The following is a 24,738-nucleotide window of genomic DNA, read 5'->3' as shown; positions in this document are numbered from 1 at the left end:
GGACTGACCTATCCCCTCCCTAACTCCCCACCTACACTCACCTTTACTGGCTCCAACCCCGCCGCTTTGACCTGTCTGTCTCCTCTCCACCTATCTTCTCCTCTATCCATCTTCTATCCGCCTCCCCCTCTCTTCCTATTTATTTCAGAACCCCCTTCCCCTCCCCCATTTCTGAAGGGTCTAGGCCTGAAACGTCAGCCTTCCTGCTTCTCTGATGCTGCTTGGCCTGCTGTGTTCATCCAGCTCTACACCTTGGTATATCAAATAGTTAATGGTAATTGGAAATAGAGATCTATAAAGATTATTTCCTGCCACCAGAATTCTAAAACTAAAAACCTAAAAGTTATGGTGGAAGAAAAATACAGAAGCCAAAGACAGTTCCTCTTTAAAATCCCTCATTACATTGCTGACATTTTAATCCTCAACTTAAAAAACATCAGCTGCAAATCACATTATGAAGATCTTTATCCATCTGCTGTCGTCAAGTTGTTAGAGAATCCTTGAATAAAACCTCATCATTGGCACTAACATTCGCCAATGGAAAAATTAGAACCAAATGTGCTTTAGGCTTGAAGTCTATTTACAAATTTGCTGCCTCCACCCATGTTCTGCTTATCAATTGTGTCATCAAAATAAGTTTTCTATTTTATGTAACAATAGTTGTTTAAAAAAAATGACATACAACTATATCCTTGGCCCTTGTTTCTCTGACCCCATGGTGAGGACTATCAGAAAATTTGCCAAGATCACCCAGGATCTCTGAAGGCGTTGATTTTGGTCTCCAGTTTGTGGTGCAACACTCTCGCTTCCATTGAGTACTCAAGAGTACTCAAACAAAAACGACAGTTTCAGTGATGCAAATACGGTCCTATGATCGGTTCATAATGAATATATACAATCTTCTTGCCTTGATGTGTGTTCCTCCATCAACAGGGTCACAAGTCTTTGGAAGGTTCATCCTCAAAAAAAAGTGGTGGAAGCAGTGTCTTTGAATATTCTTAAGGCAGAGGAAGAGAAATTATTGATAAGCAAGAGGACTGAAAAGGTTATTGTTAGGTAGATAGGAATGGAGACTAATCAGATCTGTCATGATCTTAGTTAATGATTGTGTGGACAAAAGGAGCAATGGCCCAGTCCTGCTCCTGATTCTTTTGGCCATAACACTGAAGAGGCTCAAAACCATCAAGGACAAACCAACCAACTAGTCTGCTTAGGTGACACACCTTTCATCACAACAAATATTTACTTCCTCCGCAACCAGCCTGCAGTGGCTGTAGTATGTGCATCTACAATATGCATTGCAGCAACTCATTTAAGCTTCTTGAAGAACACCTTCCAAATCCATGACTTTTGCTGCCTAGAGCTACAAGGGAACAATGAACTGCAAGTTGCCTCCATGTCACACGTTACCCTGACATGTTAATATGTTGTGGTACCATTATCACTGGGCCAAAATCCTGCTTCACTCTAGCTAACAATGCTGTGGGAGTATCTGCACCACACAGAATGGAGAAGTTCCATAAGGCTGCTCATCAACAACATCTCAAAGGAAATTAGGGATGGGCAATGAATCATTGACCTTGTCTGTGACACCAACATCCAAGAATAAATAGAAATTTTTTAAAAAAAAATGATGTTACAAAATACTCACTGCAATTTGATCGAGAAAGAACAATGGCAAATATTTATATTGACTGCCTACCAATTCTGTTAGCCAAAGGAGTCAAGGGTTGCAGAGAGAAAAAAAAATACAAGAAATACAGCACCTTTCAGATGTTGGATCTTGGCAATTCAGAGGATACTTCAGTTCAATTAGGTCTCCATTCTTCTCTCGTAAGAGACCTTGTTGCTCTGTGTAATACTGAACCAATTCTGCCAATGTTGCAAACTTTTCACCTCCATACAGGTCATAATAGTCCCCTGTATTCTGGATCTTGATATGTGTAACTTCTTCATTTCGCCTGAGGCGGAAAAAAAAAGGAACAGATAACCCCAAAGGAAAACAAAATAAAACTACAAGTGAGAAAATACACAATCCACTTACTTAAAAAAAAGGGTGTCAATTATTTATTGGAGCTTAGAATATGAGGTTATAATACTATATGAAGGTTATTCAACATTGTATCATCTAAATATGATAAAACTGTCAAGATTAGTTTTAGAATATTATTGGTCCATTTTAAAAGTGGTTCATGCTATATATTGGATAAGCATAAAGATAACAGATCATAAAGTCTTCTTATGGGCTGAGCTTCTAGCTTAGATTGCCTACTAAAAAGCTTCAAAATAATCCCATAGTTCAGTTATGTTGTGCTTGATAAACATATACAGAAGTAGGACTGTATATTTTATAGACCATAAACAACTGATACAAAATATCTCATGTCTTCAAACACACAACTGTACCCATAAAGGATTTTTTTTGAGGAACATGCAAGGATTAAGGCTCAATTAGTTTGGTAGTGTAACAAAATGAAGTGAAAATGACAGTACAAGATTAATGCATTCTATTGTTACCCTGTAATAAAACAATTATAAAAGGCACTGTCTGATTAGGTGATATCAGAGTACAATCGAACAAAAAATGGACTTTCACAAGAAAGTCAATTTTGTGTAGAGATGATATTTGATGCAACCATGTTAAAGTGTGGTATATGGTTTTTGCAAGGTTTTCTTTTACAATAAAACAGGAAAAAAAACAAATAATTGATTGGTGTTGAGAAGTGCTCATATACAACTCTTTAAACCTGATCTTACTAATAGAAACCGAGGGCAAAATCTTTGAGAGGTGGTGAGGAGGGGTAATAATTGGGTGGGTCGGCCCTAAGAGATTTCTTGCCAGTCAAATTAACTTTTGCACGAGAAGGTCCATTGGAGACTTAGGCAATCAATTAAGACCCTAAAGTGATCAATTCACAGCTATTTTTGGGCCTCAATTCCCCATCTCCCTAATTACCGCCTTCGTGGCGGACACGAAAGGTGCCTGGTTTCCCAAGTGAGGAACAAGGGTAACTTGCTTGACAGGTATGTACATGCACATGTCTGTCTGTCTGGGCTTGGGGTCTTCAATTGCCCCAAAATTAGCAGCCTTTGAAAGCCATGTCTGGGACAGTCAGGACAGACATGAGCTGACCAATCAAATTTCCATTTCACCTCCTTCATCCCTCCAAAAAACCATTTTAAAAAATCCAGGCCTAGATTTTGCAGTTAAGTCTCAAAATTAGACTTTTACTGTTCAGGTAATACAGATTATGGTTTACAATACAAATGTAAACTGGCCAGTTGGTGGATAGAATCTTGAAGTACTTCGGAACCGAGGGTCTGGCAATGTTTCACAGCCTGAGCTTAGAACCTAATAACATAACATGACACCATTATCTGCTATCTTGCAATGGATCGGTGAACAAGACAAATATTTGACTTAAGACAGGATGATCATATCTGTGGTTGCCTCACTTTGAAATCCAACAGCTCGCCTGACTTATCCTCCACTAGGTATCTCACATAAATAAAAAAAATTATAACCTAAAAAACTTTGTTTAAATCAAATTTCATAACCATTTTGCAGGTTAAAAATTAAAAGGACATTTTTTAAAAAAAACTGATCTTCTCCAATAGCAAAAATGTAAACATATTAGTGAAGACCCTGGATATACTCACCATTATTTTGTCTTGAAAACTTAAAGCATCATGTTGAGCTTCTTTCCCCCAAAATCTTGGTTTAACAATCAGATTTTCAATTATTTTCAAAGTGGGGAAGAAAATGTTTGCGTAAACAGCTGTATGATTTCTGTAGTTTATGGGTTGCATTCTTGGCTCTGGCGGTCAGAAGTCATTGGCCCAAGTCTACTTCAGTGCTTGAACACAAATCAAGCTTGATATTTCAGCACAGTATAGGGAATGTTGCACTCTTTAAAAAGGTACCAGACTGAGGGAGTGCTACAGTTTCAGAGGTACTGTCTTTTAGACAAGATATTAAACTGAGGCCCTGTCAAACCTCTCAAGTGAGTTAAAAATAGGTCCCATGGAAATATTTTGAAGGGGATATTCCTAGTGTCTTGAGCCTTTAAAGGTATCATTCAATCAACAGCAGCAAAAAAAAAAAGAGAGGGGTATCTGGTCATTGTCATATTGCTGTCTTGAAATCTATTTTCTGCAGCTTGGCTGCTACACTTCCTGCATTGCTGCAGCAGCTATGCTTCACAAGTATTTCATTGGCTGTAAAGCATACGGCATGTCAAGGACAAAAAAAAAGGCAAATATAAATGGAAGCCTTTCTTTCTTAACTGAAATTAGGGCAGAGTATCACATCAGGCAACTGAAAGAGTGTGCATTATTTCACTCAATCACACTACAGGTGGGAAAGACCCCAAGATATTTAAGCAGTGTCATGGGGAGGTCCTTGTGCAGGGGTTCAACAGGAGGAAAGATTTTTCTGATTGAACTACACATGATCGGAGCAGACATAAGCAAGCTCCATTCCTGTTCTTTTCACACTCACTGTCATGTTTGCATTACTAAGAGACCCAACGTATGAATCCGGTGGTCACGCATCTACTCAAGGAAAGGCCCCTTCAAAATGCTGGTTCCTGAAGGATGAGCCTTAAAGCCCAAAGTCTACTATCTCTATTTCAAGGTCTTTGTTGCCACATTAACGGCAACCTTAGCCATCAAAATCTGCCTGGGAATAGACTAAAAAGTTACATCACAGACATAAAAAATGAAAGTTGAAAATATATCAGAATTTGATGAATGTGAAAATATTCTAACATTCAGAGAAAACTCAAAAATATCTAATCACAGTATGCAGCAAACAAAGGATACTGGGTCAAAAACAAAGTTGCTGGAAAAGCTCAGCAGGTCTGGCAGCATCTGTTGCCTTCCTCAGAACAGTTCTGAGGAAGGGTCACCGGACCCGAAACATTAACTCTGTTTTCTCCTCCACAGATGCTGCCAGACCTGCTGAGCTTTTCCAGCAACTTTGTTTTTGTTCCTGATTTACAGCACCCGCAGTTCTTTTGGTTTTTAAGAGGATACTGGGTGTTTAACCAGAAACATCTTCCCAAAACCAACAGTTTACAATTAGTAATTAAATGAGGCAGCTATCTATTAGTGACATCACTAAGCAACCTAGCTGATTAGAAATAAAACACCTTCCAGGCCTTCCTTTGCCTTTAACATGAAATCAACTTTTAAATGTTGATCTGTGATGTATTGCTTGCTTAGAAAAGTTTTTTTTTAGCAAATGGTAGTACTTAGTAGACCACACTTTTGTAGAAATTAAAAATCACAAACATTTACTACATTAAGTATTGAAATATAATTGGAATAATTTTGAGGAGTTGCTACACAATCATACGTCAAGCCTTCTTTTTAAGTTTTCCTAATAGGAATAACTAATGTCATTTATGGTATTTCAGAATCATTTCAACTTGTATAGTACCTTGGCATTCTGATATTACGTAGATGACCAGTCACAAACTATTCAGTTCAGTAATGCAAGCTGCCTTCAAATTCTAGTTCAGATGACAGCTTATTAAAAAGATATCTAGACCTGAATCTGTACATGTGCTGTCCTTTGTTGCTGCAAATTACACTCTGCAATATAAATACGATAGATTCCACAATAGCTGAATCCTAACGTGTTACATAGCTTAAAATAACAGTAATGTATCCAGTGAAAAATACATTCCTTAAGTGACTTAATACTTATGGATGTTGCATCACCTTATTGACATAAAAGTACCTACACCAAACTCAGGACTTTGGCATCTAAAGCACTAAAAGGTAAATGTGTCAATTCTGGAGTGTATCAATGTTTTGCTGTGTATTGCAAACAGGATTGAGAAAAAGAGAAAATAATCATTTGCTGCAGAATAGATTAGCATAGTATTAATTTTTGTTGTTTTTCTCCATCCATTCCAATGATTACTGATACTTAATATTAAAATTGCTCCAGGTTCATGTTTACTGAGATAATTCGGCATTTTAATACTTGGTGCAATAACTCCTTCAGATTAGGCAGATGGGAAAAAGCGTGTGAATGCAAATATTCATCGGTTATCACGAGGAATCATGACAGTTATAGGAGTTTTTGAATTTTGTTGAATTGTCAAAGTCTTTATTTGCTTCCAACTAATAATTAATATTACTAATCTAAAACATCCTCTTTCATTCATATTCTCTATGCTATTACAGAAAAAGTTAGAGAAAGATTAATTGGGGGAATTTTCAACTTGCATCAAACCTGGCCACAAAGTGGGTGGAGCATAATATCATAGAGGCCAACTGAAAGAGTGAGTGAAAGAATACACACAGTCACACCAAGGACAGGAAAGGCCCTAAGATTTCTTAATCTGGGTCATGGAAGGTCTTTATGTAGGGCTTCATTTGCAGGAAAGATTTTTGACTGATAGGTGAAGGATATCAAAGCACATGGTCCTCTTCAACTAGGAAGTGTTGGCTCAACCAGTAAATGCATGGAAGCTTATGTTGAAAATCTGGCAACAGTGCTGAAAAAATATCAATTATTTGACAAGGCTTGTTGTGGTGAAGTTCTCAATTAGTTACTCTTTGCACAGCCCTGCACCATCCATAGCCTTTGTACTCACAAGGATTTCCTCAACACCACTGTAGCACACGTTGCTGAACTTCATTCTGCAGTCATTTCAAATCTCTGCTTCTGATCCCATTAATCCCTATCACTTCGTCGAACCTATTTTTTGTGTTACAGACCATGAGGAGGATGTCATTCTGATATGAACAATAACCATAACCACAGAATAACAGGCTCCCTTTCTTCTTGAGTGTGAACCATCCTCTGGAGGAAACACCATCTTTCACTCACATGAATTCAAGTGCTAGCTTAGAAATTTACAGCTCAAGTAGAGAGTCACTTAAAAGGGTCTGTAGCAAATGAAACATTGAACATAATTTTCAGGAATTCATTATGTAATTACTTGTTCTTCGAATTGAAAACTTCACTACCAATGGATAATCTACTTTGCATTAATTAGAAATTTCAGCTGTTAAATCCTGGACTTCATTTGTATATCCTAACCAGGTTTTTGTTCAAAAAGGGTGGCAAGAGGCAGCCAACTGGTTTTGGGCTGGTCAGAATCACAGGTGTAAAGTAATCCTAAGGACATCTTTTCTGTGGAAAAGAAAGGAAGCATGGGGAAGCAGAGATACAGTATTATAGCACCCAAGGTTATAAAAAGGTTAATGCTAAGGAGTGCCTTATGCACCACCTTCTATGCAGTCACGCAACCTTGGGAGAACAGCAACTTCAGATCTCAAAAGGGGTAAACCTACCATCTGGGTCTCAGTCTCTGAAGCAATGTCTATCACATCAGTATAATTTGTGCTTAGTTGCGGTCATGCATCTTGTCTTCTGCAACAGCATCTTCTCCATAGGCTACCAAATCAATGTTTTCTACCACATGAAACCAGGCAAGCCCTGTATATTCCTACCTAGAAATGATGCTGGCAAAAAACATATCTTACCGAATAATAATAGAGTTCATATAACATAATGAGCAGCAAAACAGATTGTTCACACAACAGTAGAGTCTAGCAAATAACTCCTACTCCTCCTGGTGTCAATAAAGGAGACTTTCTGACTTGCTTTGCTGGTAGATTTTCCTTAGTGAGTTGACTTTTATGGGTAGTTCACTCAGGCCAGCAAAGCATCATTGCCAGTCTAATGAAATCATGGGATCTCGATTTGAATAATAAAGGCTTATATCCAAATCAGATGGGTGCTTCAACTGGGTAAGCACCTAATAAAGATTTTAGCAGGCAAGAATCAAGTGGGAATGGAGCAACAAGTCTTCAGAGGCAATTTAACTGCATGGGCACACACCATTTGCAGAGGCAATGTTGTTTACAATTTCTACATAACAGCTAACTCAGTCTATGCTAGTGTTTTTCTCTACATGAGCCACCTATTTCAAATCATATTCTCTTATTTAAGATAAAAAACAAAGTATTCAGCAGGTCTTGCAGTTTCAACAGAGAGACAAACAGAGTTAATCTTTCAGGTTGTTTGGAATTCATTCTCTTGTCTGTTTACCATACACACACGCTCATCAACTAGCCATGGAACGCTTTCTAACCTCTAATTATTTCTGCATTTGTTTTAAAGTTGTGCCCTCTTGTTCTGTCTCAAATGATCAATAATTGAAATAAGTATGTATATTGTCATACATTGAAGACTTTTTTAAAATCAATTTATCTCTAGTGATAAAAAGAAAAGAAAGAGATCTGCCTTCCCACATTTGTCTTTGTTGTTGGAACTGCTGATCCTTGGCAACATCCTAGTGAATCTACAAATGTAAGTTTCCCATCACAGGGTTACTTTTACCTCCTTCTTAAAATGGGGTACCAGAAACTGTAAACAATGCTGCAAATATGCCCTAACTAAAATATTACTCAAGTCAACAGTACTTCCTTGCAAATGAAACATTTGTCATTTGTTTGCAGTAAATTAATTTGACATTTACATTACACAGGAAAAAAAACACCTCACATATATAACTATAAACATTTATCCATGTTTTATCCCAAATTCTTGCAATCTCCCCTATATTTGGTATCTGTGAGCCTAAAACAACAGCATATTTTGAATTGTTGACATGGTATTCAAATATTTAGTTTAAATATATTCTACAGTTCAAACAAATTATAAACAGGATAGAAAACTGGATATAAACAGCCTCCTCACCAAAACATTCAGAAGAAAGAATATTGATGCTTGAAGTCCCTATTTGAACTGGAAAACAGCATAACATGGCTATAAATGTATCCTTGACTAAAGATTTTAACAGCGTGACAAAGACAGCCTTATAGAGGTTATCAAATCCAGTACTGCTTCTGATTTAAATGGGTGATAAAATCATTTAAGTGCAAACAAATGCCCTACACAGCAACAGAGACTGGTCCAAGACTCACCCAAAATTAATCCTTGCCCTTTATTTCAATATTTTGAGTGAGCCATCAGTGCCTGTTCTGTCTCCAGTTAGCTCATCTATCAGGTCATCTTCAACTTTCACCTGCCTTGCCAACAGTAGTGCTAAGAAGCAGAGAAAAATTAAGTAAAGTAGTTTTGGAGAAAAGGAATTATTCGGTGGTGGCCTCTCCAGCTGTTCCTTTAAGGATCATTTATTAGACTTGATGTAGATCAGGTAACCTTGGGTGCAACAGGCCCAATAATTGAACTGCTCAAAAATACATTTGTGTTATGTCCTAATACTGACATTAGTTTCCTTTATTAATAAATTCAAATAATCAAATGGTTGTTTTATGTACACTCTCAGGATGCCAAAATATGGCAGCCCAACCCAAAATTCATGAGTATACCTCCAATTTTGTTTGGTTACGGGAGGTTGGCCTCCAAATTGATCTTCTGTTTCCCATTTTCCATTCAGAAAATATGTACAATAAGATTCAGTTTTACTCCAATGTGTCATTTGCAGCTCTAAATTACAAGTGTAAAGTTATAATCTACCCTCTTTATAATATGACCTTAAATGAAATCCACAATTAATAGCTGTGTATGCTCCATCTAAATTGGAACATTTATTTCTAATATTCATTTACCAAATTTAATCATTTTCTTACACAAAAACAGAAATTGCTGGAAAAGCTCAGCAGGTCTGGCAGCCTCTGTGGAGAGAAATCAAAATGTTAACATTTAAAGGTCAAGTGACCCTTCCTCAGGACCCAGTTCATACCCAAAACATTAACTCCGATTTCTCTCCACAGAGGCTGCCAGACCTGCTGAGCTTCTCCTGCAATTTGTTTATGTTTCTGATTTACAGGATCTGCAGTTCTTTCCGTTTTTATTTAGTATTTAACTCACTGCCACATCTCTTCCAGGCATGCCCACCTTGAAGTTCTACTCCTCTCTCAGACAGGATTTCCATTCCAATCTTTTTTCTTGTCCACTGTCATTAATTTCATTGGTTGCTCCTAGCATTTGACAAGGTATTTACTAAAACTCATTTCCATAGCCATATCACATTCCTCGATGACTGCCTCTGGCTCAGACTCACCCACATGGATTCCAAATCAATAATCCTCATGTTGGTTTTACTGGGACCATACATGGAAGAGCTCAATAGGAAGAACTGATCCTTACTTGGTCATACTTAGTGGAAGCAGTTTAGAGAAGGTTCAGTATGAGGGAGATAAGGATTTTTTTTTAGTGCGAGGCAAGATTAAGAAGCTTAGTTTGTACTCATTGGAGTTTAAAAGAATGAAAAATGATTTTGTTGAAACAAGATTCTGAAGGGACTTGACTGTACAGATGCTGAAAGAATGTTTTCCCTTCCTGGGGGAAATCTGAAACTATGGGGAAAAGAGTTTTGAAATAAAAGGTCTACCATTTAAGATGGAGATGAGGAAGAATATTTCTCCCCTCAGTAGATTGATAATGTATGGAATTCTAAGGTGAGTCGAGGGTTACGGGAAGCAGCAGGAAAGTAGGGTTAAGGCCATAATCTGATCAGGCAATGATTTTATTGCATGGCAGAATGGGCTGAAAAGGCTTACTAGCCTACTTTTGCTCCTTCTACTTATATGTTCCCACAAGAAGAGACTGGCCCAGACAAAGTCCCCAGCCGTGCACTCAGATCCTGTGCAGACCAGCTGGCGGGAGTACTGCACACATCTTTAACCTCTCTTTACTTCGATCTGGTCCATATCTGCTTCAAGACCACCATTATCCCCAATGTCTACAACTCTGACCTCCATAATCATGAAGTGCTTCGATGGGATAGTTATGGCTCACCAACTCTAGCCTACCAGATTGCCTTGATCCTTTGCAATTTGCCTATTGGTGCAACATGTCCACGACAGATGCTCCCCCTAGCCCTATACTCATCCCTGGGACATCTGGATAACAAGGATAACTACGTCAGGCTTATTGACTACAGCTCCACCTTTAACACCAAAGTTCCAAACAAACTAATTTCCAAACTCAGACTTAGGCCTCAGCTCCCCACTCTAACCGGAACCGCTACTTCCTGACCCATAGACCACAATCAGTAAGAACAGGTGACAGCTCCTCCTCCATGATAATCCTCAACACTGGTGCCCCAGAAGGCTGTATACCTCAGCCCCCTACTGTACTCCTTACACATTTGTGACTGTCTGGCCAAATTCCACCCCAACTCCATTTACACGTGTGCTGATGACACTACCAATGTAGGTTGGTTCTCAAACAAACAATACAAGACAGGGTACAGGAAAGAGATTGCCGCTAAGTGCTCATAGGGTCAAGAAAACAATCCCTCCATCAACGTTGGCAAAACAAAGGAGATGGTCATTGATTTCAGGGAGCGGAGTGGAGGGCATGCTCCTGTCTGCATCAATGGCGCTGAAGTGGAGATGGTTGACAGCATCAAGTTCTTGGGAGTGCTGATCACCAACAATCTGTCCTGGTCCATCCATGTGAATGGGATGGTCAAGAAAGCACAATAAACACCTCCACTTCAAGAGGCTAAGGAAATCTAACATATCCACAAAGATTCTTGTCAATTTTTATAGACGCACCATAGAAAGCATCCTATCTGGGTGCATCACCGCGTGGAATGGCGACTGCTCGTCCCAAAATTGCAAAAAACTACAGAGAGACCTGAACACAGCCCAGTCCTTCCATTCATTTACTTCATCTATACTTCCCACTGCCCCAAGAAAGTAACCAACATAAATCAAACCCCTCCTACCCTGGTTATACCCTCTTCTGTTTGACAGAGGAAATGAAAATTTGAATACACATCAGAATAGATTAAAGAACAGCTTCTTTCTTGCTTTTGTCCCTTTTGAATGGACTTCCTCTCTGTCTCTCTCACAATGTATTCTGCAATCTGTCCTGCTACCTGTTGTACTTTGTATGGTATGATTTGCCTGTAGAACACGCAAAACAGCACTTTTCACTGTATCTCAGTACATGCGACAATAAATCAAATCAAATTCACGAATCCTCAGTATACCTGTTAACTGCTAGTATTACAATTTATACTTTCCATTATAAAATAATTTTAGCACACGGATACTATAAACATGCTGATCCAGGTCAGCCGTGGCTCAGTGGAGAACAGAAATGATCAAGTCAGAATGCTGTGGATTTATGATCAATCCCAAAGAATTGAGTACTATAATCTAGTTGGCTGACAATTCGATGAAACACTAAGGGAGCCTAAATTATTGGAAATGGTGTCTGTTGACTAAGCTGTCAATGGGAAGCCTCAGCTGCCATTATGGATCCCATGGAATAATTCCAAAGAAAAGCAGGGAGCTAGAGACGCCCAGCCCACTATTTTTCCTCAAACAACATCACACAAAAGAAATCTAGTTATTATTGAACAGCTATTTTAGCAGCTTGCTAGGCACAAATTGTCTGCTGATTCCTATATTGCATTTGTGACCACACTTCAAAAGTATTTCATTGGTTGTAAGGTGCTATGGGAGGCAGTGAAGGGTGCTATATAAACAATTCTTTCGCTAAGCATTTGACTGGTAAATGCCTCATAACTAATTGGTTTAACGATCAATATTAATTTGCCATTAGTAACTGCATTATCAACTGATACTCATTAATACACACAGATTTTAAGTAAATTCAGCCGCACGTTAAGAAAACAAGAACAATCTTAGAATTATAATAAGTAGGGCAGCAAAGAATGGAGATTTACAGAACGTTCAATTCTTTTATTTTCTATTATAATATGAACTAAAATCCTAAATAATAAAACTAAAAATCCTGTACCTATCTTTACATCCAAAAATATTTATACGATGCATTTAAATGAACTAAATCTCAAAATAAAATGAGAACAGTCACTATTGGCTCAAAAATTTAACTTCTATTATTGCAATTTCAAAAAAAGTAAGAAATGTTATCTTTTAAATGTTTAAATTGTGCTGATCTTATACTCATTTCCGCCACCCACACATGACATTGAGCCACAAGAGATGGTGAAACAAAAAGGATAGATATCATCATTATCATTTCCTTCATTGGTTGTAAATGAAAATAGTTAAGTAAGGAAATTTTTGAAGACAGCAAAGTGACTATGAAACTGTACATAATAGCAGAAATTGGGTTTGCACTAAACTAAACTTCTCATGTGGTAGTTTTTCCAATTGCAGCTGGGTCATCACAAGGTGATGCCAAGTGACATTCAGGTGTTAAATCAACAAGAAAGAAAGAGAAAAAAAATGAGGGAAAAGGAAGGAAAGACAGAGACGATACACACAGACCGGGTGGGGGGAGACACAGATGGAGCCAGAGCCAGACAGAATAAAAGAGGGGTGCTTGTATCAGACATAAAAACTCAAATTTGTATGTCCAAAGCTATTGAAAACACAGAGGGAAACACTGACTTTTGAATGAGATTACATTATTCATGCTGTTACAGTTAATTGTGCAAGCTGGTCAAAATGGGAGTGGAACTATAATATTTGATTCAAAACTATTTTCAATTTGGTTATTCTCTAATTAGCAATGAGGATTGAAACAGCTTAACATTTTGTTTCATGAAACATTCCCTGCTCTTATTTTCTACATTTTTTCCCCCCTCAGTTTTTCTCCCCACAGCTGAAATTAGTAATCCCTTGTGGCGGTATGGTCTAAACCTTTGATGTTTAGACCAAATGGTCACTCCTCACACTTCAGCCTACAAGTAATAGGTGCAATTTTAACCCCCCCCAAAACAGGTGAGTTCGGGTTGAGCGGGAAGTTAAAACTTAACTTTTTTTTGATATGGGGAAAGAGAGATTGGGGAACGAGGGAAGAAGACTAGGTGGAAAGCTCACTAAAGGGAGCAGTCTATCAATCAGTTAAGGTTGGGAGCTACGGATTTCCCATATCTGAAGCTGAAAGGAACCGAGGATAGTTGAATGCAAGAGATAACATATTTCCAGCAGTGCTTGAGTGCTAAAATGAGCCAAAAAGTGTTTTCTCACAGCCCTCTAAGCCTACCTAGTTAACCAATCTAGCAATCAGATTCCTTAACCCTCACAATCTAATTATCTCACAACTGCCCTCCACAGCCCACATTCATGTGTTTCATGAATCTGGTACAATCCCTTATGGACTACCCCATTGGGACCAAACTTCCCCACAATAATCTTCTTTGGTCTCCAGATACCTATCACTGTCCCCAGCCCTCTTAATACCCCCACAAAATTTCTCTCTTTTCCACTACACTGCAACCTGATGCCAGAGATCTAACCAGCCAGCATCTCAGTTCAGCAGCTGCGCTCCAGAATTGGCTTCGATTAGATCCAACTGTTAGGTTCTTTTCTGGATTACTAAGAAATTCCAGCATAAAACTAGGTTCTCGCTGTTGAAAAGAAAGAATAGAATTAACACCTTTCGAAAAAAGCAACCTCAAATATATTCTACCTAATTAAAGATTCAGTTGCCCAGGAAGTGTTTTGCAAATGACCTTACCTTCTTTGTAAAAAAAGGTTTCATGAACCAGGCAATGGAATAATGGCAAAAATCATGCCTGCAACAAATTAACACATTTTAATATGAAATGGCACAAAGTTGTTTTCCAAACTTGCCTTCAGTGAAATTTCCAAAGCTACTCCAAAACTTTTACACCAAGCTGATAACTTCCGGCAATACCATCTTAAAGTGGAGTGAGCCCTTGGCTAAGAAGTAACAAACCCAGCTAAATTCTGGCAGAAGGTGACGGGTCCAGGATCCTCTGCAGTGACATGGTATAAATCGAGCCCTGCTATTCCTAGAGTCATACTAAATGTGAAATTTAAAACAAAAAGTATGCACAGTATTCCAATTTAATTGGCTTTCAGCCAAAGGTTGATAGAAGCATGGACCAGGTTTCTGAACTAAATATAAATTATTACTTGTTATAAATAAATAGACTATAGTTACAAGTGAACACAAACTACTGGCACCCATCACCATTAACTAAAAAAACTAATCCTTTTATTAAATTCACACACACCAACAAACAGGGAAAAAGATTATTGGCACAGGCAGAAAAAAAAAAATCAGTTCAGAGGTCTTTGCTTCCAATGTTGAGTTGAGCCAGGCTAGCCAGGCCCTTGCTGATCAGTTCTCTGGAAGCTTGCATTAGATTGTAAGAAATACAGAGAGACTGACGCACTTGGAAAATAACTGGATTTATCAATTCACAAGAACAGTTACAGGCAAAGTAACTAATTTTGTTGAAGTTTAAACTAATTTTGTTTTATACCACAAGAGAACAGGAGCACAGGCTCTTGTACCTTTTCTCTTTGCATGTCTAACTTGCTTCCAATTCCAAACTGCTCAGTTAGCTGAAAATGCAGATCAGCTTCACTGGCAAATTTCTGCTCAACCCCTGATCATCTGTACTTTGTAGGAATCCATAGATACAAACAGGGAGTTCACAACAGATTTCAAATTCCTTGCCATGAAATTATGCAGCCATCCTGGTAAGTCCTTCATTTTTCTAAAATAAACATTTTTCTTCTTGTTGTCCACAGTATTTAACAACACAGAATTAAAAAGTCATGGTTCTAACACAACCTCACATCAGTCAGTGAGAGAGTAGAATTTATTGTGCAGGGTGAGGAGAAGCATTCAATGTGAGAAAGTCAATCTTTTCCCTAAAGCAAGTGAAGCAAAAATATAGCATTTTCTTAATGCCACAATAGAGAAAATCCACTTTCGATGGCTCTTTTGCTGTGGTAACACAGAGGGTTTCTCTTAATATATTCTTTCAAAAGATATGGACATTGCCAGGTAGGCCATTTTTTAAAAAACCATCTTTCAATATTGCTCTTGAGAAGGTTGTGGTAAGCCACCTCCCTGAACTGCTGTGTTGTAGGAATACCCATGGTGCTGTTAGGCTGGAACAAAGGGAAACATAGATGAATTGTTGGAAACTATGCAAAACCCCTTGGGCTACATGTTTGACATGGGAGGAGTATTGTGTTTAAAAGTTATAAAAAAGTGCAAGTTACCATGAGGCACCTTAATTGTGTCACATACAGTACTGAAAGAAGCCTACCTTGTTTCCATTTTATATAAAGGCAACTCTGAACTGTCATATAAATGTAAAACTTCATAAATTTTAAGACAATTTTGGCAGAAAAACCTAAATTACAAAGATCTACATGTGCTACAGTCAAGAACTCATTGTATACGTTATTAACTTTCCTCACAGGTTTTCCCACATGGCCAGTGTAACCTCAGCAGAAGATAGGTGGGAATCCTAGACTGACATGTCAACAATCTTTCTCTTAAGCTGTGCTGCTGAGGGAGTTCACTTTTGTTGATTTTCCAGTTGGCATTTATCAATTCAGAAAATGAGAATGGAAACAACTTAGTTTACAAGTAACTGTAGTATGTTTAATATTTGTGACATTCCTAAGAAAACACCGCAATTGCATTAAGTAACAGAAAAAATGCACATTATTTTTAAATATAAGTAAGTTACAATTTACGATCTAGTTCTTTTTTAATCACAACTTTGTGGTTGCATTATCTTTAAAATTAGAATTGGTAACCTTCTCTCCACAGTACTGCTTAAACTCCCACATCCTGCAGTTTTTCAAGCCTAGATAAGATCTTTACTACAAAAGCACCATCACCAACCAGTCTCTAGAGAAAAGTTACAACAACCAGTGAATGAAATATTGAAACATTCAAGATCAACATTTGCAGTTCTAGTCTGTTGACTTCCCAAATAGCTATGATAAGAACTTAATTTCCATTTTGAATACAAATGATCATTCAAAACAATATTATTTTGAACCATTTTGTGCCTGTACCTTGCATCAAGTCGTCAAAGTGTGTATGATTATATTTAATTTGACATGTGCTTTTAATGCATATTCTATTATATTACTATACTTTGTGACAAACATTATCTGTTGTTACTAATAGTGAACTTGATATGATGACATGGTAAAATAAAAGTGATGATACTCATTTACTGTTAGTACATAACTGCTTGAGCCAATTTTTTTGTCTGTATTTGGTGGTCATTTTAAGCAACTACCATCTTTAGTAATAATGCTGGAACAAATTCATTAAGTTACTTATTAAATCTAAATTAAGGCACTATATATGAACATACTAATATTCTATACTAAATTTCACACTACTTGAATGTAAGCGCTGGTGGAAAATCTAAATCATTTTCTCAGGTTTTCAAAGACAGACAGTTTCAATTTTACTGAAAATTGTAGAGATTTTCCTTTCACAAGCCATAGTTACATTCAACTTAAACTACTTTCAAAAATTCAAAGTTCCTGTTGTACATGACAAAAATACTCTTGTGTCATAATCAAATTGTAGATTTATCATCATGTTCACACACCTTTAGAACAATTGAGTATAGTTTAATGCACAGAATTGTAATAGCATATACTTCATTCCATCCTGATGTTTGTAGGAATGGTTGGTGTTGAAATGACACTGATAAATAAAGAACCTGCTCCTGCTGGGTTAAAAGGACAGCTATTTGCTTGGTACTGCACTGTAACTATAGGAGATTTTCCTGCTGGAGTGTATTTGCATAACGCTTGCCTAACAAAGGAACAAAGGAACATAAAAGAGGTCTACATAAATCTAACTACTTAAAAGTAAAGCAGTTTGTTTAACATATGCCCAAGAAAATCCATTCAATGTTATGTGTGATACAGAAAGGTAGGAAATGCTGACAGAGGAGAGAAACAATACAATGTGGCTTACCTAAAACAAACAGGGTTCTTGAAGCTGCAGGATGTAACCTTTATTTCTAGATTTTTATATTATTGGCTTGATGTTTTTACAAGAACATTCAACAGACCAACTGACTTATGTTAATTTTAGACAGTTCAAACATTAAGGGCTCTCTCCAGTGGATATTTTTATTCCAACTGTTCAGACATGTGATGACACATCTTTGGTGCAGGTTGGACTTTAAATTGCTAGTTTAATTGGTAGAGTATGGAGAATGTTAAACATTTCGTTGGCAACTTAGGGAAATGGGTGGCAGGAAATATTCAGGATGACAAAGAAGTGGCAAGGAAGAGAGGAAACCAAAGCACAAAAGTAGTGAAAGTAGTAAATGGAATCCCTATATATAATAGCATAGGGAATTTTGCTTAATAAAAAAGTTGAAACTTTCCTTGCAGTAGGTAACAGCTGAAGCTAACAAGTTGTGCAGGAATCACAGGACATAGAAATACATGCAGAAAATGCCAAACCTTCAAATGCCATAGCAAAGTCACCAACAATCATTAGACCATGTAGATGACCCATTTATGCAAGTCACTTGACAGAACTTTGTGCACACTTCTTGGTAAAGCTGACCAGCAAAAATGATTATCTTCAGCCCTGTGGAGTGACAGAACAGGAGCAGGAGCAGGAGCAGCACAAGTTATCACCTCAGAATGTAAGCATGTTTACTAGTTTGCAACCTCAACCAGTATCCATGTTGAGATACCAAATGAGTATTTTGCATCAGTATTTACCGTGGAGAAGGGAATGGAAGCTAGAGAACTTGGAGAAATACTGATATCTTGAAAAGTGTCTATATTAGAGAGGAAGTTGCGCTGGACGCCTTAAAACTCATTAAAAGGTGGATAAATCCCCGGGACTTGATCAGATGTATCCTAGATGTTTGTGGAAAACTAGGGAAGTGATTGCAGGCCCCCTTGCCGAGATATTTGTATCATTGATAGCCAAGGGTGAGGTGTCAGAGGAATGGAGGGTGGCTAATATGGTGCCATTATTTAAAGAAAAAAAAGTGGTAAGGAAAATCCAGGGAACTACAGACTGGTGAGCCTGTCATCAGCGGCGGATAAGTTGTTGGAGGAGATTCGGAGGAATAGGATTTTCATCTATTTGGAAAGGCAAGGACTGATTAGGGGTAGTCAACATGGCTTTGTGCATGGGAAGAAGTTACGTCTCAATAACTTGTTTGAGATTTTTGAAGACATGACAAAGACAATTGATGAAGGCAGAGCTGTAGACACTGTCTATATAGACTTCAGCAAGGCATTCCACAATAGTACACATGATAGAATGATTAGCAAGGTTAGATCAAATGGAATACAGGGAAAACTAGCCACTTAGATTTTCAGACTGGAGGCCTGTGACCAGGAGTGTGCCACAAGGATTGTTGCTGGGTCCACGGCTTTTCGTCATTTATATAAATGATTTGGAGGCGAATATAGGAGTTATTGTTAGTATGTTTGCAGAAGACACCAAAATTGGAGGTGCAGTGGACAGGGAAGAAGGTTACCTCAGAGTACCACGAGGCCTTAAATCAGATGGGCCAATGGGCCAAGGAGTGGCAGATGGAAGTTAATTTAGATTAAATTCTAAATTGGTGCTGCATTTTGGAAAGGCAAATCAGGGCAGGACTTGTACACTTATTGGCAAGGTCCTGGGGAGTGTTGCCAAACAAAGAGACCTTGGAGTGCAGGCTCATAGTTCCTTGGAAATGGAGTCACAGGTAGTCAGGATAGTGAAGGCGGGGGTGTTTGGTCTGCATGCCTTTGTTGCTCAGTGCATAGAGTATAGGTGTCAGGAGGTCATATTGTGACTGTACAGGATATTGGTTAGGCCACTTTTGGAATACCACATGCGATTGAGGGTTTGAACTATAGGGAGAGGCTGAATAGGCTGGGGCTATATTTTCCCTGGAGTGCTGGAGGCGGAGGGCTGACCTTACAGAGGGTTTATAAAATCAGGAGGGGCAGGAATAGGGTGAATAGACAAGATTCTTTTTCCCCCAAGGAAGGGGTGTCCAAAACTAGAGGGCATAGGTTTAAGGAGAGAGGGGAAAGATTTAAAAGGGACCTAAAGAGCAACTTTTTCCACACAGAAGGTGGTGCATGTATGGAATGAGCAGCCAGAGGAGGCAGTGGAGGCTGGTACAATCACAATCACAATATTTAAAGGCCATCTGGATCGGTTCACGAATAGGAAGAATTTAGAGGGATATGGGCCAAATGGAACTAGATTAAATTAGGATATCTAGTCAGCATGACAAGTTGGACCAAAGGGTTTGTTTCCATGCTGTACATCTCTATGACTCTATGTTGCCAGAAAGTCAGCTCAGCTGGATTGCTCCATCTGGTTCACTCATGCCCTTTAGGGAAGGAAACTGCCAACCTTACCTGGTTTGCTCAACACGTGACTCCAGATCCACAGCAATGTGGTTGACACTTAATTGCCCTCTCAGCAGTTAGGGATGGCTAATAAGTGCTGACCTGGCTGGTGACACCCATATCGCATGAAGTAAATTTTTAAAAAATAGCAGCTTACGTGAAGTAATCTCCAGCCAGTCTGTCACAGGTACCAGCACCTGTCAGAGTCAGTTAGCTCAGTTAGCTGGATGGCTGGTTAGTGAACAGTGTGACACTAATGGCACAGGTTCAATTCCTGCGCTGGCTGAGTTACCACGAAAGTCTCATCTTCTCAATCTCACCCCTGTCCTGTGACGTGGCGATCCTCAGGTTAAACTCACCACCAGAATTTCACCAGGCACAACATCTATCGGGTCTCAACCCAAGTAACAACTGCCTTCCATAACTTTAGTAAAGTCTATAGAAAAGTACCTCATTGAGCTTCCTTGTTGCAGTATTATTTGACATTTCTCTAAGAGCTAAATTCAATATACGTTTGTTATGTTCATCATTACACAAATTGCCTTTATTACATTTGGCACTTTCGTTCTTATGGTCCTTTTTAAGCAGGTGCAGGAAACAAGTAGGAATGCAAATGTTATGCTGGCCTTTATTGCAATAGGATTCATGTACGTGAGTAAGGTTTGCTTAAATTCTATAAAAGCTGAGTGAAATTGCAAATGGGGAATTGTGCGCTGTTTTGGTCTTCTTACTCAAAAAGGAGGATATACTTTCTATTGAAGAAATGCAGCGTAGGATCAGACTAATTCCTGGAGTGGCTGTAATAATTCTACAGAGGCCGGGATCCCGTCACCAAGTCATGTTTATTTACACGTGCATAGTACTTGACACTAGTCCAGCTTCCTCAGAGCAAGCAAAGATTTGACGCTCCTGTTTGATCTGTCAGCCAGGGCTTCCCGATTGTGGCTGTTAACGTGGTCCAATCAGGGAACACATTCTACTGACTTCGTTACAAATAAATTTCAACATTTAAAAGACATCTAGATGGGTATATGAATAGGAATTAAGTGTTTAAAGGGATATGGGCCAAATGCTAGCAAATGGGACTGGATTAATTTCGGATATCTGGTCAGCATGGACTGCATTGGACCGAAGGGTCTGTTTCCGTGCTCTACAATTCTATGACTCTATGACACTGCAGTGGCGGAATTGACCTATGCCAGAGAGATAGAGGAGGCTGGGCCTGTATTCTCTTGATTTTAAAAAGAGCAAAAATAAATAGTGTAGATACAGAAAGGAAGTTTCCCTTGGCTGGATGGGGAAAACAGTCTTAGAATAAGATATAAGCCAGTGGAGGACAAAGATTAAAAGGAATTTCTTCACTCAGAGGGAAATGATTCTTTGGAATTGTCCACCACTGTAGTTTTTGGAAGCTCTGTTAAGATAGAGATTTAAAGAAATCTATCAACAAATTAAATCAAGGGATATTGGGACAGTGCAGGAAAATGGCAGAGAGATGAATGATTAGCCATAGTCTAGAATGAAACAGGAAGCTTGAGAGGGTGAATAGCCTACACCGGTTCCTACATTCCCATGTTTTGTGAAAGGGTTTTCAATAGGAGTGATAGTGGTAAAGAAGACTGCTAAACATAGATCCTCAAATCTTAATACCCACGTACAGCTAAGAATTGTTCAAATCTCCAAAGAAGAGGATAATCTAATCATTTCCACTGGACATTTAACAGTAAACCATCGCTGAACCTCCTATTAACACCAGATGGATACCATGGACCAGAAACTGAAGCCTGGAAGTACGGAGGAGGCAGGTTCACTTGAGGCATTCAAGAGACCACTAGATGATTATTTGAATAGAAACGATATGCAAGGTATTGAGGAAAAGGCACAAAATCATACTGCTTATTTGGCAAGCTGAAGCAGACATGATGGGCCAATGGCCACCTTCAGCCCTATAACACTCGAGAGATTCAGGGCAGAGCATATCAGAGGCCAGAAATTTTCCTAACTTCCCCAAAGTCTGTCCACCATCTGCATGGCACAATTCAGGAGCTTGATCAAATACTCAGTTTGCCTTGATGAATGCAGCTCCAGCAACACTGAAGAAGTTTGACACAATCCAAATCAAAGCAGCACACTTGATTAGATCCCATCCACTACCTTCAAAATGTACTCCTTTCACCACCTACTCACAATGGCAGCAATATTACCATTTACAAAATCACAACTCCTTTGGTATTACCTCCCAAATCCCATGACCTCTACCATTTAGAAGGTAAAAACAGCTGCTGTATGGGAAACGCTACCATTTGCAAATGCCCCTTCAAGTCACACACCATCCTGACATGGAACTACATCGCTGTTTCTTCACTGTCAGAGAGAGTCAAAAGTCTTAGATCACACTTCCTAATAGCACTATAGTATGCCTATAAACATGGAATACAGCATTTCAAAAAGGGTAGCTAATGACCACTTTCAAAGGTAATTAAGGATTGGTATTAAATACTGAAATGAATCCTCTGACTAACTAGTTAAAAGCAATTTGGAGTTTTAATTACATCATAGGAACCAGATCTGCTTGCGAGGAGGGACCATTTGATTCTGGCAGGTTCTTTGCACTAAAATACAATGAACAATTAAAATGGTAGCAAGAGCAATTACTGCACAAATGAGGTGGTAAGTCAAGTTTCTCTGTTTTAAAAGCATCTCACTTTGTTCTTACTGGGAAGGATGCGTAGGAATTGATTTGATGTGGTGGAATTTATAGGCAGCACGATATCCCTTCATGTTCTGTACAATGACTAGTTTGCTACATTAATACTAAATAACAATTTGGAGGTGCTAGCAAACAGTCCAACTTCCAAGTACACTCATTTTTCATGGCAAATTCTAGCTTGAGATGTTAATAGCTATATTTAGACATTTTCTTTTTGGCTTTCCACATACAGGGTAAAAAGTTAAATTTTCAGAATATAGCAAACTGGGCATCATGAAACTGTATGCAAAACAAAACCTATTTTATTGTATGAAATCAAACATTGTTCTGCTTCACACTCATATCCATTTACAAGGATCTTAATGTCTTCACACATTTCTTGTTAACTTTATTTATTATGTTCACACTTCTAATGGCAACTGCCTATTTAAGCTCACATTGCTGCAATTACTCTTTCCTCCTAACACTCCCAAAACAACCCAGGTTAAGAGGGGCTTAATTGCACAATGACAGGCTTACATCAGTAATATCAAATACTAGCAAACTACATTGGAAGAAATTACAAAGAATGTTTAAAATGAGGCTAGAATATATATCAATTCTAAAAGCACCATCCCCCGCAACTAGAATGGAGGTCAGTAGATCTTCCACCTGTAACAATGATGATCCTACATCAGAATGGAGGCCCAGCAAACTTTCATAGTTAGAAATGCAAAAGCTGTATAAATGCAGCTTTCAAATCAGATATGTTGGAAGTGTGAAATAGCAGCAAGAGTTAGGCAACACAGTCTTTATTCCTAGATACCAAGATCTCCCTTTGAGTACTCCCAGTCCCTGGACCTGTTTTTAAAAAAATATTCAGGGGAATCTGGGCACCAATGGCCAGGCAGAACTTACAGCACAGTACTAATTCCTTACTGAACTCAGGTCTAAGGTCTTCCCTATTGTTTGCAGATCTTTCTCTAGATCTTTTGACTCTCCTATACTGTTTGCTTTAGAAATTCATTGAATGTGTGATATATTGGCAAGGCCAGCTTTGTTGCCCATTCCCTATTTTCCCTTCAGATAGTGGGAAGCTGCCTTCTTTGAGCCACTAAAGTTCAGGTGTTGCAGGTAAATCCAGTGGGGTATTCCAAGATTTGTCTTATGACTGGAGAAATGGTGATACAGTTCCAAATGCGTCTGCTGACTTTATCCACATAGGTGATAGACCTTTAAAACTTGCAACCTCTATCAAATGAGCCGTGCCAAGTTCCTGCAGCACATTTGGTAGATGGTCGCCACTTTGTCACAATGCGCCTTTGTCCTAGATGGTGTCAAGTGTCTCAAGTATAGTTGGAGCGCCAAACATCCCAGCAAGTGAGGAGTATTCTATCACAATTCCTTGTAGATGGTAGACAGGCTTTGGGGACTCAAAAGAATCAATTCCCAGCCTCTAACTAGCTCGTCAGCCACGCTGTTTTTATAGTTGGTCCAGTTATTTGCCACTTACCTTCCCAAGCTTGAAAGTTGTCCAGGTATTGCTGCATGCTGGCAAGGTTCCTCTCGCAGATCCCAGTTCCTTGAAATTCTTACATAGCATTGCAAGACCAGGAATTCCTTACCTGTTCGGCATTTATCCTAGATACTAGGCTTGCCAACACAACTAATTTCACAACAATGCATGCAGACTTTGCGACCCACTCCATTTCTAGCATTAATCCTAAATTTCAGCAGACCCTACACTCCCACTTCCGATACCTTTATATTTCTCTTGGAGAGGAACTTGCAGTTGATGTTCCCATGGAGCTACTTCCCTGGTCCTTCTAGATGGAAATGTCATGTAGACAGCACACATTGCAACAATGGTGGAGGGAGTGGATGCTTGTGGACATGATGCCAATCAAGCAGGCTGTGTC

At 38.7% G+C, this 24,738-nt stretch overlaps 1 protein-coding gene across 1 annotated transcript in view; it reads right to left on the bottom strand.

The window, feature by feature from the left end:
* The window catches only part of ptpn11b (protein tyrosine phosphatase non-receptor type 11b), a 57,712-nt gene extending 33,257 nt beyond the window's left edge, over positions 1-24,455 (bottom strand). Inside the window, exons 1-2 of the mRNA XM_048614869.1 lie at positions 24,445-24,455; positions 1,767-1,961 (exon numbers count right to left, since the gene is read on the bottom strand). Of these exons, the coding sequence (XP_048470826.1) occupies positions 1,767-1,961; positions 24,445-24,455 (206 nt within the window). The remainder of the gene's footprint in view (positions 1-1,766; positions 1,962-24,444) is intronic.
* Between the last annotated feature and the right edge of the window lie 283 nt (positions 24,456-24,738).

This window comes from Rhincodon typus, chromosome 31 (genome assembly GCF_021869965.1).
Source record: "Rhincodon typus isolate 14 chromosome 31, sRhiTyp1.1, whole genome shotgun sequence".
Lineage (NCBI taxonomy): Eukaryota > Metazoa > Chordata > Chondrichthyes > Orectolobiformes > Rhincodontidae > Rhincodon > Rhincodon typus.
The sequence above is the reverse complement of the archived record's forward strand: the minus strand, read 5'-3'. Positions and strand labels throughout refer to the sequence as shown.